The following is a 1,054-nucleotide window of genomic DNA, read 5'->3' on the forward strand; positions in this document are numbered from 1 at the left end:
CCCTACGTTCCATTTCCTCTGTACGCTGTTGTTGGCGTCGAACACTATCAGGGTTTTTAATACCTCTCCGCTCATTTTCTTCACGACGCCGCTCCGCTGCTTCAAGTTGCTGGCGACGACGTGTTTCCTTTGGAGGGCAATTGATTTATTTGTTATTGGGTTATAGAGGTGTTAATAAATCTTTATTGAGTTGAACTTACCGGTGAAGGCATCAAATTAGATGATTCACCATTGCTTCCAAAACACGATGAACACAGAGAACCCATTTTAATGCAATGTTCAGCAAATTATGTATATTTTTGATGATTTATGAATGGTGTTGCACTTAAAAGCAATTTTTGCACCGATAAATAATTGTAATTTTTTGGATCAGCTGTTTTGTAAAATGTTGGTGGGGTGGTTGGGCGTAGATAGAACAAGAGTAAACAACTGCGTAGTATGTTCAGTTACGGAAATAATTTGTCAAAAACTACCAACAGGTGTGTTTTCCGGTTTATTGTTATTGAAGATTTCTCGAGTGAAAAAGTTTTTCCAATAAAAGAAAAATAATTCTTTTTAATTAGATTTACGTTCTTGCTTCTTTGGTACAAAGTTCTTTGTGAAAACACTTGAAAATTTCTACTCGGTTACTATCTACTCGGTGTCTATCACCGTGTATTTCCGGTAGTTCATTCCAATGAATTCCGTTAGTGCATTCCAATGATTTCCGGTAGTGCATTCCAATGACATTCCAGACAGCCCGTTGACATTTCTTTTTCCCAGCTGATAAGCATAAAAAAAAATTCGTTCAGGAATGTTATAACGGATATACTGAGGTTATAACAAAAGAGACAAACAAAAGTGAAAAATATTTGGCTCGAATTGTTTGCACAAAATACTCAACGGTCGTGTTTATCGCGGTTGCCAGTGTAAATTTCGCACAAAAACTGCACTACAGAAAGTGGTAGAAAACAAGGAACGGGATTAAAGTATTATTAAAAGAAATTTGTAAAAAAGTGTGTAATTGTGCCCATCGAAAATCGTCAGTGGAGTTTGTGCGGATTTTATAATAAAA

At 36.2% G+C, this 1,054-nt stretch overlaps 1 protein-coding gene across 1 annotated transcript; it reads right to left on the minus strand.

Annotated features, from left to right (window-relative positions):
* Positions 1 to 6: 6 nt before the first annotated feature.
* Positions 7 to 762, minus strand: LOC108383223 (small VCP/p97-interacting protein-like; the record flags this gene model as incomplete). The annotated part of the gene is made up of 2 exons (XM_017639601.1): positions 201 to 762; positions 7 to 127 (listed from the first exon to the last, which is right to left on the minus strand). Coding segments are annotated over exons 1-2 (187 nt in total), but the record flags the coding sequence as incomplete, so codon positions are not given.
* Positions 763 to 1,054: the final 292 nt, after the last annotated feature.

The sequence above is a fragment of the Rhagoletis zephyria genome, unplaced genomic scaffold (genome assembly GCF_001687245.7).
Source record: "Rhagoletis zephyria isolate East Lansing unplaced genomic scaffold, Rhagoletis_zephyria_1.1 Rzeph_scaffold_31574, whole genome shotgun sequence".
NCBI lineage: Eukaryota > Metazoa > Arthropoda > Insecta > Diptera > Tephritidae > Rhagoletis > Rhagoletis zephyria.